General features: G+C 41.9%; 1 protein-coding gene across 4 annotated transcripts in view; it reads left to right on the top strand.

Moving 5' to 3' along the window:
- ANKRD28 (ankyrin repeat domain 28) overlaps positions 1-18372 on the top strand; it is a 149568-nt gene that overhangs the window by 120089 nt on the left and 11107 nt on the right. For all 4 annotated transcript variants that reach the window (XM_061585885.1, XM_061585886.1, XM_061585887.1 and 1 more), the window contains 10 exons: positions 219-293; positions 521-722; positions 10098-10185; positions 11362-11479; positions 12279-12498; positions 13153-13240; positions 13336-13419; positions 16393-16538; positions 17194-17276; positions 17985-18067. In XM_061585885.1, coding sequence (XP_061441869.1) covers positions 219-293; positions 521-722; positions 10098-10185; positions 11362-11479; positions 12279-12498; positions 13153-13240; positions 13336-13419; positions 16393-16538; positions 17194-17276; positions 17985-18067 — 1187 coding nt within the window. The remainder of the gene's footprint in view (positions 1-218; positions 294-520; positions 723-10097; positions 10186-11361; positions 11480-12278; positions 12499-13152; positions 13241-13335; positions 13420-16392; positions 16539-17193; positions 17277-17984; positions 18068-18372) is intronic.

Raw genomic sequence — 18372 nt, forward strand, 5'->3', positions numbered from 1 at the left:
TGTATTTATAGTATGTCAGGAAAAATATGAAAAGTTTATATGCAAGCTCATATTTTTGTTACAATGGCTTAATAATTTTATTAAGCCATTTTAACAAAAAACTAACTCCTCATCTTGCTACTTCTGTTAATGAAGCCAGAATAGGGCAACCATACATTGTTGAAGTCTATATGTTAAATCAATAATTTTTAAGTTATCAAGTATATTTTTCTGTTTAGCTAATGGAAACATCAGGAACAGACATGCTGAATGATTCAGACAACAGGGCACCAATTAGTCCATTGCACTTAGCTGTAAGTATTCAATTCACCAAGTATTGATTATTGGTTATTAGAAAGTACACACACATTTTTCTGGATGATTTAATATAACTTTGAGTTCACTTACGGGTCACTAATTCTTTGTACTTGTTAATATCTGAGCTACATCTGATAGATATCTGGATCTTTTGCCTCAAAAGTGTACATTTTGCCTCAAATTTTGCCTTCATTTTTATTTATATTGTATTTATATTTCTCAGGCCTATCACGGACACCATCAAGCTCTGGAAGTATTAGTGCAGTCTTTGTTGGATCTTGATGTCCGGAACAATAATGGAAGAACGCCTTTGGATCTTGCAGCTTTTAAGGGACATGTTGAATGTGTAGATGTACTAATTAATCAGGGAGCATCTATTTTGGTGAAAGACTATGTTGTAAAGAGAACACCAATTCATGCTGCAGGTAAGCCTTTTAACGCTTCATTTCTAAAATAGTAGAAGAGAAGTAAAAAGGGTAGATATTGGACAGATTTTCAGATTCTACTGTTTGTAAAAAGCAGATATAATATTGATCTTACTGTGATTTTTATTTAGTTTTATTGGATCATAGTTTATTACTGTTTTATAATTACATTGGCTTGGGAGTGTCTGTCTTCTTCCTTTCTTTTAGCAGAAGTGTTTGAGATACCTAGAATATTTAGGCATACAGAACAACCAATTATATGCAATTATATTTTGTGATCTCCTTTATGGTGGCTTTGCCTTGATAACATGAAGTGATAGACAGTCTGTCAGTATTTTCCTAGGCTGAAGCAGCAGCCCATCACATGAGATGTGTGAACTTTCTAAGAGATGTGTGATCCTCAGTTTGTTTTCTTATTTATACCCCACTTTTTGATCACATGATCACCCCCCCCAAATCCTGTAAGCAGCAGGTTCCTTCCTTACCTGATAGGAATCTCAACCACTCCCTCTTACCCTCTCCATGTTAAAAAAAAAAATAAAGCATTGTAAGGCCTGTTGTAAAACCTTTCGACTTTCCTTTGGTTGACAAAATCAGATCAATTAGACTGTTACCCCATCCTTAGGATAATCAAATGTGGCTGCATCAGTGGCAAAATGTCTTTTATGCTTTAATGCAGTAATACGTTTTGACCATCTTTAGATGGAAATCTTAATTTCTTAACTTGGTATCTACCTTCATATTTATTAATTCGATACCTAATTGAACCTTCTAGCAGGAGCATGGTGAAAGGTTTGAGCAACATTGGTTAGTGTCTCCAAAAAGTCTAATGCCAAGCCATTAGAACCCAGAGGGAAAAAAAGTTGTTCACCTACAGTGTATAGCTATTGCCTATGTTTACAATGCCATGAAGCAATGCCATCCATACATTACATTGCTCTACACCATAGAGCAATGCAACTCGGGTTACAGCTGGCCACAGTCAGAAAAAATAATTATTTAAGACATATATAAACAACTTAATCATTCACATTTGTAAGCTGTATACATAAAAACAAACCATATAGGAAATGAAAGAGTAAAACAAAAAAAATTATGAAACCAAACACTACTGTAAAATGCCTGCTGCAACAAGAAAGTCTGAAGTTCAACAAGGAAGGTCCCTGTCTATAATAATAATAAAATTTTATTTATTAGTCGCCCATCTGTCCGACTTAACGGACACTCTGGGCGACGTACACAATATAAAATACAATATCAACATATTCATAATAATCACAGTATTAATATCATATCATCTAAAAAACCACCCTACACTGATACAGTATAAAACCTAACCCACCCCAGAGATCCCATAGGCCTGCCTGAAAAGCCTATATATCTAATATCAACTGGGAGAGAGTTCCACAGGCTTGGGCCTACAACACTGAATGCACAGCTTCTAGTAGTTACAAGCCATGTGTCTGTGCCATGGGGACCACCAACAGAGACTCCCCCAAAGATCTCAATGATTGGACCAAGATATAAGGGATCAAGTGGTCCTTAGTATAAATGAGTGTAAATGAATACAACAACCTTGAACCTGGCCCGGTAACATATGGGTAGCCAGTGCAAGCTTTTGAGCATCAGAGTTATGATGTAGTCTGTCCCCATGAACAGTCTAGCTGCATCATCGTGCACCAACTGGAGCTTCAGGGCCAGGCGTAAGGGTAGCCCCACATAGAGTGCATTACAAAAATCAAGTCTTGAGGTTACCAGTGCATGAATCACCATAGCCAGGCTGTCTCTGTCCAAGGATTTGGACAGTAGTCGGTGCACCAGCCATAGCTGGTAAAAGGCACTCCTAGCCACTGAGGCTACCTTAGCCTCAAGTAACAAGGATGAATCCAGGAGTACCCCAGACTATGCACCTGTTCTTTCAGAGGGAGAGTTACCCCATCCAGAACAAGCAAATGGCCGATTTCCCAGACACTGGAACCACCCAGGGCTGGCTCTAAAGGGCGGCCAGGTGGGGGCCCCTGAAGGGCTCCTTGTTATGGTGGGGGAGTAGCGCTCCCCTACCGCAGCAGGAAGCCTGCTGCGGATCACAGGAAGGGAGTTGTGCGCTCGCTTGCTCTCTGTCGCCTCCGCCCGCCCACTCACTCGCCGTCCCAAGGGCCCCTCATTATGGTGGGGGAGTAGCACTCCCCTTCCGTGGCAGGCTGCTGCAGATTGCAGAGGGGGAGCTGCCTGCCCGCTTGCTTGCCCTCTGTCCCTGCTGGCTCTCTTGTTTGCCCTCCCCCATCCGCTCGCCTGCCCTCTCCCCCACCCACTCGCCTGCCCTCTCCCCCACCCGCTTGGCTGCCTGCTGTCCCGAGGGCCCCTCGTTATGGTGGGGGAGTAGCGCTCCCCTTCAGCGGCAGGGTCCCTGCCACATATCGCAGGGAGGCAGCTGTTCTCCCACCTGCCCATTCCCTCCCTCCCTTGCCCTTCTGCCCGATCTCCCGCTCCTCCGTCTGCCTGGTATTTATTTGCCCTCATCCATTTTATCCAGACAACATTCCAGTCCATGCTCAGCCTCTCCTGACTCAGGTGTTATGAAGAAATAGAACTGCATATCATCAGCATACTGATAACACTTAGCTCTAAAACTCCTAATGACCACTTCATGTAGATGTTAAACAGGCCATGGGGCTGAGACACAGTTCCCCAGTGCTGTTCTCTGGTCACAGCCATGCAGGTAGGAATGGAGCCATTATAAAACAGTGTCCCCAATATCCATCCCATAGAGCCAGTCCAGGAGGGTACTGGCATCAATGGAATCAAAAACCACAGAAAGATTAAGAAGCAGGAGAAAAGACACATTACTCCTGTCCCGCTCTTAATATAGGTCATCCATCAGGGCAGCCAAGACTGATTCAGTCCCAAAGCCATGTCTGAATCCAGATTGAAATTGATAGTCCATATCCTCCAGGAACTCCTGCAAATGTTCCACTCTCTCCTCTATCTTGCCCTAGAAGGTGGCATTCATGACTGGGCGATAGTTATTATAAACTACAGGGTCCAGGGGAGGCTGCTTCAGGAGCGTACACACTACTGCAGCAGGTACTGCATCATTGCATAGAGACACAGTCCCCACACCTTGTACCCACCAGGTCAGCCCCTTCCCTGGACTGGCTGTCACCAACCAAGATGGACAGGGGTCAAGAAAGAAAGAAGCTGATTGCATAATTGGAAGAGCCCTGTTCACATCATCAGGACACACAAACTGAAATTGGTCCCATAAAATATGGCAAGGTGCTGCATTGAACACCTCAACTGAGCTTTCAAAAACTGCTACATCTAAGGCACTACAAAGCTCAAAGTGCCATGCAAGCTGCTCACAGCCTGCTCCAGAATGCTCCAGAGGGCCATCCACCACCTTTGGTACAGTTAGCCTCTGGACAAATTGAAATAACTCTGCTGGACAGCTCAACGAGGATGCAATGCTGGCAGTAATGTACTACTTTTTCACTACCTTCACTGCCAATTGATAAGCAGAATTGTGTGACCCAACAAGTCTTCAGCCAGCTTCAGAGCAAGTTTTCCACCATCTGCACTCCAGTCGACTCCCAGCCTGCTTCATTGCCCACAACTCCTCAGTAAACCAAGGCTCAGTGCAGGCCTTGCAGCATTGGGAGTTACCTTGTTGATAGATGTCCTTATCTCCCAATCCCACAACAAGACCATGGCCTTGATAGAATCACTGGCTCTGTCCACTGGGAAATTTTCCAAAGCATTCAACCATCTGCCAAGTTCTATTAATATCCAGGAGCAAATCATCCAAATAGGTCCCCCACCCCTGACCATGACTATAGATTTACAACTACCCCTTTCCCCATCAAGGGCAAAGACTAAATCGAAGGTATGACCTGCTTTATGCATTGGACCGGAGACTATCTGGGACAGTCCCATGGAGGCCATGAGATCCTGAGCCAGCCCTGAAGCAGCCTCAAACAGGGATGTTGGTTGCCCAGGATCACAGTCCAGGGTTCCTCCAACACAACATCAGAAATACCATCAGCCAGCTTGGTCAAAAGAGATTGTTGGGTAGCAGGGTGAGTGGTACACCAATAGCAACCCCAGCCAGTCTCTGTGGCCCCATGTCAGATGCAGGTCCTCCAGACCATCTCCTGAGTGGAGAGATTTCCTGGTGAGAGAGAATTCTGGACAGGGAACATCTTGCTTCAGTTGTTCATGCTCTGGTAACCTCGAAATTGGACTACTGCAATGCACTATACGTGGGGCTGCCCTTGAAGACGGTTCGGAAACTGCAGCTTGTGCAGAATGCAGCGGCCAGATTAATAACTGGGACCAAGCGGTCGGAACATGTGACACCGATTCTGGCCCGCTTGCACTGGCTGCTTATATGTTTCCGGGCCCGATTCAAGGTGCTGGTTTTAACCTATAAAGCCTTACAGTAAACCCCTCTCTCACCCCCCCTTCTGGCCATGCCTCCCCCCCCCGATCACCATGATAACTGATATCCATGGACCATCTTCATAGTGTCTCTTTCCCACACTCATCTTCAAGCACTCCCTACCACAACACCCATCTACTCCAGGGTCTCACAATAATCACAATGCAGACAATAAGAATAGAACAGATGCTAATAATTATATCAGTTTACTCAAGCAACCACTCAGCTCTCCCCTGGGCAACAACCAAACCAAACTCCCCCCACCTCTCATTCAAGGGTACCAAACCTGTAGGATGAAGTCAGTCTGACTCCCTAGCCAGTCCTGAGACCACTTACAAGTATGGGCAAAAGCAATACAAACAATCATAATTTAACATCATACTACTCATTTTCCCAGACAGGAAAAAAAAATCAAACGGTAGTGCTCTTGCCCTTGTCCCAACTCTGAAGGTAAACCCCAAGGAATTGAACTGAATTGAAACTTTATTTTTACCCCGCCCTTTTTCCAAACTGGAACTCAGGGTGGCTTACAAATAGAACTACATGTAGTTAAAAACATAGAAAAACGTACAATTAAAATACAATTAAACTATGCACAACCTTAAAACCGTAAAAGGCACTTAAAAATCTAAAAACAATTTAAAATAATACAAATAATAATATAAAACAATAAAACAAGCCTTGTAAAGCCCAATCCTAAACACCTTCTATCCCAAAAGCCTGTCAGAATAAAAAAGTCTTTACTTGCCGACGGAAGGATGGCAAGGAGGGGGCCATTCGTGCATCCCTAGGAAGGGAGTTCCAGAACCAAGGAGCAGCCACCGAGAAGGCCCTATCTCGCTTCCCCACCAATCACACTTGCGAGGGTGTTGGGACTGAGAGAAGGCCCTCTCCTGAAGATCTCAGGGCCCGGGCAGGCTCGTATAGGGAGATACGGTCTGACAAATAGCCTGGACCTAGGCCATATAGGGCTTTAAAGGTCAAAACCAGCACTTTGAATTGTGACCGGAAACAAACTGGCAGCCAGTGGAGCTGTTGTAACAAGGGAGTTGTATGGTCCCTGTAACCAGCCCTGTTAATACTCTGGCTGCAGCTCTTTGTACCAGTTTAAGTTTCCGAACAGTCTTCAAAGGCAGCCCCACGTAGAGCGCGTTACTGGAATCTAAATGGGATGTAACTAAGGCATGCATCACCACAGTCAAATCAGGCATTTCCAGGAATGGGCGCAGCTGGCGCACTAGTCTTAACTGGGCAAAGGCACTCCTGGCCACGGCCAAGACCTGGGCCTCCAAGTTCAGAGCTGAGTCCAGGAGCACACCCAAACTGCGAACCTGTGTCTGCAGGGGGAGTGTAACCCCATCCAGCACAGGCTGAATCCCTATTTCCTGATCTGCCCTTCGACTGACCAGGACCACCTCTGTTTTGTCTGGATTTAGTTTCAATTTGTTCGCCCTCATCCAGTCCATCACTGACGCCAGGCACTGGTTCAGGACCAGGACAGCTTCCTTGGCTTTAGGTGGAAAGGAGAAATAGAGTTGGGTGTCATCCACATACTGATGGCACCGAACCCCAAACCCCTGGACAGCCTCTCCCAGCGGTTTCATATAGATGTTAAATAACATGGGGGACAAAACTGAACCCTGAGGGACCCCATAGGTCAGTGGCCAAGGAGTTGAACAGGAGTCCCCCAGTACCACCTTCTGAGTTCGTCCCTCCAGAAAGGAATGGAGCCATCATAACACGGTGCCCCAAGTCCCATCCCACCAAGGCGGTCCAGAAGGATACCATGGTCGATGGTAGCGAAAGCCACTGAGAGGTCCAGTAGAACTAACGGACACACTCTCCCTGTCCAGCTGTCTGCGAAGATCATCCACCAAGGCGACCAAAGCTGTCTCTGTCCCGTAACCAGGCCTGAAATGGATCCAGATAATCCGTTTCATCCAAGAATCTCTGGAGCTGGGCGGCCACCACACGCTCTATTACCTTGCCCAAAAATGGAATGTTGGAGACTGGCCAATAATTTCCCATTATGGAGGGATCCAGGGAGGGCTTTTTCAACAAAGGCCGTACAACTGCCTCTTTTAGGCACAATGGAATTCTGCCTTGTTGTAAAGAGGCATTAACCACTCCCCTCACCCACTCAGCCAGTCCCCCTCTGGGACTTTTGATGAGCCAGGAAGGGCAAGGATCCAGCAGACATGTGGTGGCTCTCGCCTCTCCAAGGATCTTGTCCACATCCTCGGGCTGTACAAATTGAAAGGAATCCATTATTATTGGACAAGCAGGAGCCAAAGTTACATCCCCTGAGACTGTATCAATTTTAGCGTCCAAGTCCGAGCGAATCTGAGCGACTTTATCTGCAAAGTGCCATGCAAATTCTTGACAGCAGGCTGTTGAATGGTCTATATTACCTTCCTGGGGGCCAGCGTTTAAAAGACCCCTGACCACTCGAAACAGCTCCGCTGGACGGCTCCCAGCAGACGCAATGGTGGCAGAAAAGAAAAGTTTTTTCTTAGCCTGCACTGCCATGGAGTAGGCCTTCGGCTCTAGCCCATGTTCGGTCAGACTCGCATCGAGTCTTCCGCCAACGTCGCTCAAGTCCCCGTCTTATTCGTTTCATCGCCGCCAGCCCCCTGGTAAACCAGGGAGCTGGTTTGGCTCCACTCCGTAAGAGGGGATGCTCAGGAGCGATAGTGTCCACCGCCCTGGTCGTTTCCCCATTCCAGAGGTCAACCAGGGCTTCGACAGAATCACCTGCTGCAGTGACAGGAACAAGGCCCTTTGGGATCTCCCCTCTGCTGGTGGCTTGCTGCACTGCTGCAGCTGTTCTTGCAAAGTCCTTGGACTAGCCAGTCCCCCCCCCTCACCAAAATACAGCTCTTAGAGCTGCCTCCTCAAGTGACAAGTGTTAAGTGTCAGTGACTAAGCTGCAAGGAGCAAAAAAAACAACAGCTGTCCAGCTATCCTGCCAGCAGCTACAGCTCTAAGTCCAACTGGTAAGGACTCACCGAACCACAAGGGTAGGGAAAGTCACACAAAAAAATAAAAAAGCCTCTCCCCTCAGCCCTGTGCTCCTTACCAGGAAACGTTAACATCTTCATAACAGGTGCCCAAGAAAGCCAAGCTACACATGATATGGTCCAGACACTAAACACGTAGAAGACTTTCTAGAAAAAAATATCCATTATAGAGATAAGGAATCTAGTACTAAAGCCTGAGATATCACAAAACACACACAGTTTTTTCTACATGCACACCTATGTCTTTCTCGTATATATCTCAATATCAGATGCTGGATGCAAACAGCTCTCTCCCCTGTTTCTAGCTTCTCTGGGGTGTTTGCCTGGCAGTAGCCACTGTTGGAAAAGTCTGCTGAACTTCTTGGAGACAAGTAACTTGCCTGAGGCCAGAAACTGAGTACAAAGCAGGGATGAGACTGACCCCCAAACAACAAACTGCTCCTTTAGCCCTGCATTTGCTGTGGCAACACAACCTTTCCCTTCATAGAAAGCAAGCCAGTGAAGCTGAGGGCTAAACTAGATGTGGCAGTTGGATATCTATCAGCAGAAAGCTTTGGGTTGTAAGCCTTCCTTCTCTGGTACTGCACTTTGAAATATCTTCGCTGCACAAACGTTCACACACACACGTCTAGCTATTTTTCATTTATCAAAAAACTTTGTCATGGATTGCCTATTTCTTCTACCATCATGTCTAATTGTATCTTGAGAGATGAAGAAATTGCTCAAGTAACGGGATTCTTCAAGACAAAGATAGATTGAGCCCCCAAACTCCAAATTTGACCTCATATTTGCAGCTGCAACGTCCTGTTAATTTCCTGTTAATAAGTTAATTTCTTGCCCATCTTATACCAAATTAATATCCTATCCAGATTACTCCCAAATCTATTCCCCTTCTGTTAATGATCCTAAGAAAAAACTCAGCTTTTGTCTGTTTTTGTCTGTTGCTCAGCCAATGCAGATATCCTCTTCTCTTTTTCCTTCCTCCCAGTTACAGAAAAGAAACAGCATGGAAGATGTAAGTGGTAATGGCAGCTGATGTCCAATCACTGCTCTCCACTACCTGTCTTCCATCTTGTTACAGTGTAACTATCTGTTTAGTGCCTTTATATTTCTCTATATGAGGACAGGCAGAGGGACATGTTTTGCATCACATTTGCATGCCACACTGGTGCACTGGTTCTGGCTCAAAATGGAGCCTCAAAAATAATGTAAAAAAAAGTTCTAAGGAAAAAATATCACCTGGTTCCACATTGATTTAAAGGCAAGTTCCTTGATTGCTTGGGGGAATTTTGCTGGCTGAACCAGCTCACATTCTGATACTCATATTCAGATTTCTCTCTGCTATTTTTAGTGCCCTCTTTGAATTTGTCAAAAGGCTTAAATGGTGTCACAAACTGGCTTTCCTTGCTTCAAGCTGAGAACATTATAGTAGCATTATTCTGCTGAGATTTATTCAGGATATGAGGCTAGCTGTAAGGTGTTGAGTCTAATTACTTACCTTAAAATTGCAGAGAAATACATTCTTCTCTGTGCCTCCTTTATTTGTGAAATTCAAGTACCACTTGTATGCTGTAATAAAAATATGTGGGTGTAAGGTCCAGTAGACCAAGGTTTCTCGTTTTGAACAATCAGGTACTGTGTCTAAGAAAATACTTTAAAGGATTATATAATTTTAAAAGTTATACATGTCCATTATTTTTATGTAGTCATGTTTTGTAAGACAGGAAGATATCCACAAGTTAGCTATAAGCCTTGAAAAACATTTACATAAATGCAAGGCTTCATATGATTATTTTGCAGTTCATCTTGATTTTAAGTCAGTTTTTATCAAAGTTCTGAAAAGCAGATGTGCCTTGATAATGTTTTTAAACAATGATTACAATAATTTTGATGGTTTTAATTGTTAATATTTTACAGCTACAAATGGTCATTCAGAATGTTTGCGGTTATTGATAGGAAACGCAGAACCACAGAATGCTGTGGATATTCAAGATGGAAATGGACAGTACGTTTTAAATTTCTTTTTCTTAAAATGAGCTAGCAGGAGCTGGGCTAACAGTAGGGTAGTATTATATGTATACCAAATGTTAATCATTGTTTATAAAAAATATTTATTTCATGTGCATTCAATTAAAATAACATTCAAAATCCTTTAGAAGCATTTGATTGTTAAAATAGATATACCATATTTGCCTGGCTTTTTTGTTTTGAACACAAAGAATAAATATTTCAATTGAATATAACATAAATAACGAGGGTCTCTTTAATAGACAAGTCACATTTTTTCTTATCATACTGCCAGGACTTGTACACATTATGCACTTACTGAAATTTAGAAGTCCTCTTGTTCTTTGATTTTTGCATGCAGTGCAGATTTTTTTCCATACTGCTGACAAACATTGTTTACTAGACTCTCATGAACCCAGTTGGCATGTAACACTAAACCAAATAATGAGTTAATATGAACTTGCGGGTTCCCAGAGAGGGGATTCTACCATTTGCTCCTCTTCTTGTCCTGCTACTGCTCTGCTGCTGTGAGCTAAGCCATTGTTTGGCTTAGCATATTGTCCGAAGCTGGGTTTATGCTTTGTCTCATTCCAGAGAAACTGCAAACTGTTACAAGTTCTTGGATTTAAAGTTCATGGTTTCCTGGAAGAAACAGATTTAGATAAAGAATGTAAATAAACCTCTCTTATCATTTCCATTATAATATATTATTGGCATTCTGTGACAATGTTTTCTTTTTGATAATGTTTGTTTTCAAATTAAGACATGCAGTATTGAAGGATTATCTCCAGCTAGTTTTTAACCCTTCTAAGTTTATGGAATTTTATGCTGAATTATGAGCAGAGCATTCAATATTTAAAACCTATGAAATAGGTCTATTACTAGGCAGACCTTCAAATCATTCTGGTAATAAAATAAAGAACAAGGGGCTTGGGTATTATATAAATATTTAAGTTGTGCCTTGCCATGTGAGGTGATGACAATGATCACAACCATCTGTGCCTTTCAAGAAGGATTTGTCTTTGTTTCCATTTGTATGTGCAGCAGCCCTTCTAGAAGTATGACAAGGACTGAGTCAAACCAGGATTTGCTAATGTTGCTTTTTGTAAGTGCCTAACTTGCCATGGGAGCAGGTTTGTTAATCTGGAGTGTATATGTTCTCTTTCTCTTCCAGGACTCCTCTAATGCTATCTGTTCTCAATGGGCACACAGATTGTGTCTATTCATTACTTAATAAAGGAGCAAATGTAGATGCCAAAGATAAATGGGGAAGAACAGCATTGCACAGAGGGGTAAGAAGAGTGTGTCTTCCCACCTTGTTGTCCCCACCACCCCATATTTTTTTTCAGTTGTTAACATTGCTGAAGTTTATCTCAAGATTATTGAAATGTTGCTTTTGATACAGACTAAATTAGTTGCATTTAGTCTTCTTATTGAGCTCTGCGGGACAAGTTGGTCATGACAGAGCCATTTATTTCAGTGGGAGCTAAGTTCAGCTAATTTGGATCCATACCACTTTATTTTTAATTTACATATTTCCCCCTTTTTATAGCAAACCTTCACAAGTATACTATATATGTAATGCTACAATATAAAAATAACAATATAATGCTGTTCTGCACATGTCCCAAGACATACATGATCAGCTCTCAATAGTTTAGCCTATATTCCTAACAGGCCCCCATCTGCCTTTCTGTATGCAAATTTCTAACTTTGCTCTTTTATTGAAGTAAAAGCCAATTGGGCTGATACAGCAGGGCGCCTCTCATATGGCAGGTTACGTTCCAGGCCCACGCTGAAAAGTGAAAACTGCCAGAAAGTGAGGCCCTACTGTATCCCAGCCGCCAACGCTCCAGCTAACAGCAATCAGCTGTAGCGTGTGAGCTCCCCGCATTACAGCTGATCGCCCTACTGGCGCTGCTGTATTAGCAGAACACCAAAAGGTGGGGCACCGAAAAGCAGGGCCCTACTGTATTGTAGTGAACCAGTTGATGGATTACATTGTTGAGGCCATCTCGTTGATTTTTGTGTGTGTGTCTAAGGTGCATACATGTCTGCATAATGTATGCTGTATGTGTTACATTCTTCCAGGCAGTTACTGGACATGAGGAGTGTGTGGAAGCACTGCTTCAACATGGTGCAAAGCCCATACTACGAGACTGCAGAGGACGAACACCTATACATTTGTCAGCTGCATGTGGACATATTGGGGTCCTAGGAGCACTCTTGCAGTCGGCAGCATCTGGAGATGCAGTACCTGCCCTTGCAGACAATCATGGATATACATCATTGCACTGGGCTTGTTACAATGGTAAATAAGGCAGCACTGACCCACTTAAGATACCTGCACTTCCAAGCTCCATTGACATTTTCAGTCTTGTGGTCACTGTAGGTCAGAGAAGCTAACTAATAAAATCCTAACATGCGCTAAGAGAACTACAGAAGAACTTTGGCCAGAGACAACCTATAATCTAATGCTCTATAATGTGAAGATTTACACATGGAAATGAACCTTAGAAAGCTTGCAATTAATTGGTCCCATAACATGTGACCAATTATCAGAGGCATGCTGAGGATGTTTCTGTAGGAAGTAGCCAGACAATGGCCAGCAAATACTTAAACACATAGGAAAAAGATAAATGTCAGAGTCCACATGCACTGATCAAGTGTGAAAGACACACCACATTCAATATTTCAGTCATTATGGGGTCAATTAATTGATCTCTTCCCTCACACTCTGTTGGTTTCACCCCATAATTATTATAACTTCATGGCTATCCAAAAACAGGTGGCCAGAACTTCAATTACGTGATAGTCAGGAGGATACCAAAATGTGCGCAAGTTTCTAACAAGTGACATAAGAAATAGACTATTCATTCTGCTTACACTACTAATGTTTGATATAGAAAAAGACTTCTAATTTGTATTATTTTGTGTTTGCTATCTGGCATGGAAAACATTTTAGGTCATGACAGTTGTGTTGAACTTCTTTTGGAGCAAGAAGTTTTCCAGAAAATGGAAGGAAATTCTTTCAGCCCATTGCATTGTGCTGTGTAAGCAACTTCTACATGACTCCAGTAGATTTCATTACATCTTTTTAACAAAGTTCCGTTTTTCTGGAAGTAATTGCCTTTTAAATTTCTGATAGGATAAATGATAATGAGGGTGCTGCTGAAATGCTAATTGATACACTGGGTTCTGGCATTGTAAATTCTACAGATGGAAAAGCACGGTAAGGTTTGAAATATTGTATTAAATAATAAAAAACCCTCTGTATTTTAAATTCTACATATGCTGCTTATCTTAATATAAAGTCAAAGCAATTTACAATCCAATAATCAATACAAAATACATACTTATAGCCAAGAAAGTTTTGCTGGGTATCATAATTGCTCTAATATAGGACAAAGGTGCCTTTTTAAGTACATTAAGTGCAAAACTGGCTCCCTGAAGTATGCCCAGAAGTAGCTAGATAGGGTTGCTGCCAGTAAGGAAAGTGAAGGGATATGTAATAAAGTATCTTTGAAGAGTGCATGGCTGGTTGGAGCCCTGAACAGCAGCATCCCAACTACAACATTTTGTTGCAGGCTTTGCTTGTTTTCTCTAAATTAAAACTAGATCTATGTGTTATAATTTAATTTGGCTGATGTTTTAATATTTGAAAAAGTTTGGTGTTTTATAGTGGTGTTATATACATTATAGCTAGATTTAATACTTTATTAATATTGGAATTTCCCCTTCCATATATATTAACAGTGATATGTATCATTTATAATATGCTCAATAAATTATTAAATAAATAACATAGAGCTCTCCAATCCTACTACTTCATTAAACTTATGTAGGATTGGACTTTCAGTTAACTTTCCTTACCTAGTAAACCAGAACCTCTGAAACATTAATTTAGGACCTAAAAGAGAAGCTTTAGATAATTTGGGCGGAGTTCTGGGTTTGGATCCTTTTTCTAGTGTCTGTGGTGCTTTCCCTATCTCCTCTCTGTCTGTCTCTCTTGCCCTGGCTGTTCCAGGAAAAGGGCAGGATGTGAAAATAAATGTATACAGTTGAAGTGAAAGGGCTGAACAGTAGAGTTGTAAAGGGCCTATAAGGCCATTGCGTTCCATTGTCATACCGCTCTAATAGTTAGGAAGTTTTTCCTGATCAGTCAAAATCTGACTTCCTGTAATTTGAGCCTATTATTCTGTGTCCAGCACTCTGGAATGATCAAGAAGAGATCCATGCCTTCCTCTGTGTGACAACCTTTGAAGAGTGCTGTCATATCTTCCCTCAGTCTTCTCTCTCAAGGCTAAACATGCCCAGTTCTTTCAGTCTCTCCTCATAGGACTTTGTTTCCAGTCTTATCATCCTTGTTGCTCTCCTCTGAATCTGTTCCAGTTTGTCTGCATCCTTCTTAAAGTGTGGTGTCTAGAATTGAATGCAGTACTCAAGATGAGGCCTAACCAGTGCTGAATAGAGGGGAACTAGTACTTCACATGAATTGGAAACTATACTTCTGTTTATGCAGCCTAAAATGGCATTTACCTTTTTTTGCAGCCACATCACACTGTTGCCTCATATTCAGCTTGTGATCAACAATTCCAGGATCCTTCTCACATACAGTATTGCTGAGCCAAGCACCCCCCATCTTATACTGTGCATTTAGTTTTTCCCCCTAGTTGTAGAATTTTACACTTATTCCTGTTAAATTTCATTCTATTGTTTTCAGCCCAATGCTCCAGCCTATAAAGATCACTTTGAATTTCATTTCTGCCCTCTAGGATTTTAACTATCCCTTCCAGTTTTGTATAATCTGCAAATTTGATAAGCATTCCCTGTACCTCCTCATTCATGTCATTAATAAAAGTGTTGAAGTGCACTGGGCCAAGGACTGAGCCTTGTGTTTTGTTCATTACTTCCCCCGTTTGAAAAGGAACCCTTGATAAGCACTCTTTTGAGTACGATTCTGTAGCCAACTGTGGATCCACATGATAGTGGTTCCATCCAGCCCACACTTAGCCAGCTTGCGTAATCACAATACCATGGGGCACTTTGTCAAAAACTCTGCTGAAGTCGAGATACATATTATGTCCACAGCATTCCTGCAGTCTACAGGGAGGTTACCCAATCAAAAAATGAGGTAAGATTAGTCTAGCAGGATTTATCCTTGACAAATCCATGTTGGCTTCTAGTAATTACTGCATTGTTTTCAAGGTGCTTACAGACTGACCACTTTATAGTCTGGTCCAGAATTTACCCAGTGGTTTTTGTCAGGCTGATGTAGTTACCAGGTTCCTCCTTTTTGCTCTTTTTGAAAATAGGGACAACATTAACCCTCCTCCAATCATCCGACACTTCACCCATCCATGATTTCACAAAGATAATAGATAGTGGTTCTGAGAGTTCTTCAGCCAATGCCCTCATTACTGTAGGATGCAGTTTATCAGGCCCTGGAGATTTGAACTCATTGAAAATAATTAGGTATTCCTTGACCATTGTCTGTCAGTCTCAAGCTGCAGTCCTGCCCCTTCGACTTGTACATCATTTTGCCAGGAGGGTCATAGACCCTCTTTTGGGAGAAGACTGAGGCAAAAGACTTGTGCCTTTTCTTTGTCATCTCTTATCATTTTGCCATCCTCATTGAGTAACTGTACCACCATTTCTTTTCTCTGTCTTTTACTATGCATGTACCTGAAGAAAGCTTTTTTGTTGCTTTTAGCATCCCTCGCTAACTTCAGCTCATTCTCAGCTTTAGCCTTCCTGACACCATCCCTGCAATTTTGTGCTTGCTGTCTGTACTATTCTTTTGTGTACTGGCCTTCTACTTCCTATATGCATCCTTTTTTGTTTTCAGGTTGTCTCCAAGCTTTTTGTGAAGCCACATTGTCGTCTTCTGCTGTCTTCCACCTTTTTTCCTTTTTGGAATTGTTTGTAGTTGTGTTTTTAGAACTTCCTTTTTTAGAAACTCCCACTCATCTTGGACTCCTTTTCTCATTAGGCTTCTCATGGGACTTTACTTATCATTGTTCTGGGTTTATTAAAATTGGCCTTCCTGAAGTCCAGGGTATGCGTAAATGTAATCTTTAAATTTTTAAAGCATTTTTTTACAACTGCTGTTGTACAGGTTGTGCTTCTAACTAAAATTGTGGTTATATTCTGAATAGTTGGCCTATTCCATATCTACAAAAAGTGCTCTTTTTCCTCTCCTCAGAACTCCCCTTCATGCAGCAGCCTTTACAGACCATGTAGAGTGCTTACAGCTTTTGCTCAGCCATAATGCACAAGTAAACTCTGTAGATTCCTCTGGGAAGACGCCTCTAATGATGGCTGCAGAAAATGGACAAACAAATACAGTTGGTAAAAAGAAAACTTTTGTATATCTCTATTTTCATTACTAATAAATATGCTAATGTAAAAGCTGCATTAGAACTGCAAAGGCTTTTGTACAAGTATGATAGTAGAGCCTCAGAGATCTGAGAAATACAAATTGACTAATCAATCAGGCAGCTTTTCTTGGCTAATATTTTTATTTTAAAAATTGGATTCAAAAGAACAGGAACTGTAAGACTTCTCCCACCGAGCCACCCACCCACCTTCTTACAGATACAGCCACAGAAGCATTTTGCTCACAGGATTAGCCCCTTCATTGTGAGGCTGAGCGTGATGGTCTTTGTTACCTCTTGAGAGGCTTATAGGATGATGATGAAACATGGGGCAGTTGGGCAATTTAGAAAAGATGTTCATTGAGTGGTGAGAGAGGCTGTTGTGCTCAAATCCTGCTTGAGGACTTCCCATAGAGATTTAGTTGGCCACTGTGTGAAAAGGCCTTTGGTCTGATCCAGCAAGAATGCTCTTACGTTCTTAAACCTTGCAGGTCTACTTACACTTTGTAGTTGAGAACAGCCTCCGCTGATGAGATATTTGTCTCTTGATGACAGTAAAAAATAAGTGTATACACTATAAAGTGTCTGGCTTTATAGTTTCCACTAATGTAATGCTTTATATCTTTCAGAGGTGTTGGTTAGCAGTGCTAAAGCTGACCTGACCTTGCAAGATAAGTGTAAAAACACAGCACTGCATTTGGCTTGCAGCAAGGTATGTATAATTTTCCAGGTTGAGGCTTCTGTGATATATTGCTGCTCCTGTTGTCACTGTCATCGTTATTTCTCCACTTAAGTAAAGTTGCTCAAGAGCAAGCATGGCAATGTAATATTTGAAATGCAGTCAGAATGAACTGCCTCTTCTCTATGAGTGGGATGGGGAGGTCTTTATCATCCTTACTTCATTCATAGTTGCATCAACATTGTGAGGCAAGTAACACATTTTTAACGATAGAGGTCTAAGGCTAAAACAACAAAGTTGAACTTTTTAAGGTTGAACAGGGGTCTGAACCTGCTAGAAATACAGAGGGCATTTCACCAAAAGGGAAGAGAGGGTGACACAGTTCTGAAAGGGAATAAAGGGAGAGAGATAGCAGTTGGTACAAAGAGGAAACATAGACACTAAAGTGAAAGACAGCAAGAGATAGACTTCACACTATCTAAAATATCTAAATACCTTAGGCTAGACCTTTCCAAGTGTAATAAAATCTTCCATGGACCATACTAGTTCTTAGGGCTAATTAAAACTCTACTTGCTAATTACAAATATTTGTTGCTTACATAATCTAAAGAAAACTTAATGTGCATTGTTTCAAGGAAGTGTGCAAACCTTGCCAAATTTTAAAATAATAGATTTTGTTTTAAAGGAAGAATAAAGTATCCCTCTTTTTTCCTTCCCTCCTTCTTCCTACCTTTCTTTTAGGGTCATGAAACTAGTGCCTTGTTAATACTGGAGAAGATTACAGATAGAAATCTCATTAATGCCACCAATGCAGCCTTGCAGACGTAAGTTAGACTCTTGAGATAAATGTTACTTTAGGGGTAGTTCTTACATACTCTTTGTTGTAAAAGAAAGAGCATATCAATTTTTCGGACTGTGTTCTTGCACTTATTAGGAAGTGTTGAGTAATTGTCATGCTTATGATGACATTGAAAAGTTGGTAAAACATTTCATCTCACACTGAAAATGATTAAAGAAGCTATATTTATGTGAATTTAGTGGAATGGAATCGGGAAAAAGGGGATTAAGGAAGAAAGTGCTCACTGTAAACATCAGCTAATTTGTGATAATTGGCAATACATCAAAGCCG

The sequence above is a fragment of the Rhineura floridana genome, chromosome 10 (assembly GCF_030035675.1).
Source record: "Rhineura floridana isolate rRhiFlo1 chromosome 10, rRhiFlo1.hap2, whole genome shotgun sequence".
Taxonomy (NCBI): domain Eukaryota; kingdom Metazoa; phylum Chordata; class Lepidosauria; order Squamata; family Rhineuridae; genus Rhineura; species Rhineura floridana.